This window comes from Octopus bimaculoides, chromosome 12 (assembly GCF_001194135.2).
Source record: "Octopus bimaculoides isolate UCB-OBI-ISO-001 chromosome 12, ASM119413v2, whole genome shotgun sequence".
Taxonomy (NCBI): domain Eukaryota; kingdom Metazoa; phylum Mollusca; class Cephalopoda; order Octopoda; family Octopodidae; genus Octopus; species Octopus bimaculoides.
This window is the reverse complement of record NC_068992.1, coordinates 49,532,029-49,533,060: the sequence shown is the minus strand read 5'-3', so window position 1 is coordinate 49,533,060 and position 1,032 is coordinate 49,532,029. Positions and strand designations below refer to the sequence as shown.

At 35.3% G+C, this 1,032-nt stretch overlaps 1 protein-coding gene across 1 annotated transcript in view; it reads left to right on the top strand.

Moving 5' to 3' along the window:
* The window catches only part of LOC106871222 (uncharacterized), a 22,107-nt gene that overhangs the window by 6,257 nt on the left and 14,818 nt on the right, over positions 1-1,032 (top strand). The window contains exon 3 of the mRNA XM_014917573.2: positions 890-1,030. Within this exon, the coding sequence (XP_014773059.1) occupies positions 890-1,030 (141 nt within the window). The remainder of the gene's footprint in view (positions 1-889; positions 1,031-1,032) is intronic.

Below are 1,032 nucleotides of genomic sequence, written 5' to 3'. Positions count from 1 at the left end.
CACAGTCAAATGACTGAAACAAGTAAAAGAGTAAAAGAGTATATATGTACATGAATACATGCATATTATCTTTAAATACAAAGTCGCACCTTACTTCTGACTCGTAAACTTAAACCACTACGTAACATGTTTTACACACGTTAACAAACTTCCCCCACGCTTGTGCTATGACTGACTTCTCATGTGACTCTCAGATATACTCCATAACTTTAGGTTTACTTAACGATTCACTTCCTACCAAGCTGTCCATCCTGCAATTACGCTTCATCAACAAACTTGTTTTTCTGTTCTACCAGTTTTCAATTTCCTCTAATCTAACTCTGTATCTAAGATAACAATAAAATCGCTAATCGTTTTTAAAATAACTTCCCCTAATCTATAGCTACTAATCCAGCATGATTCCCTATATTTCGTATCCTTCATCAGAATCCAGCTCAAATCTTCATTTTTAACAAATAGCTAAATTCCTTGTATAAATAAACCCAACTTCGTTATAACAGAATTCAAGCATATCGCAATCACTCGTTACTGAAACTTCCTAGGTTAACGTCCGACAAAAACTTACTAGTTAAATAATCTATCACCTATGTTCCCACAAAGCTTAGATATTGGTGTCTAGTTTTGGAGAAGGACTGAGGCATATATACATACATATATCTGGCATCTGCATATATATCTTTGCCTTGTCTCATCCATTTTTCCTCACTTCTGAGTTTCTGCCCGCTCCTGACAACTTTCGATCCTTGAGCGATCTAGTTTGACCAAAGCCTACCACCAAAATTTAGGTCTCTAAATATTAAATATTGAAATTAATATCCAATTCATTCTTTGAATGATGGGTAATGTAAGATAAATCCCAATTTTACACATTTGCTTCTATAATTTTCAGCTGGATGTTTATTTAGAGTTGACAGATTTGGTACTGGCCTGAAATATCAATGTCATTGCTTCGATATCGGTGACTGTGACTTCGACAACGATGGGTATTGCAACGGGACTAAATGTTTTTTTGGTCATTCTGGACCTACATGC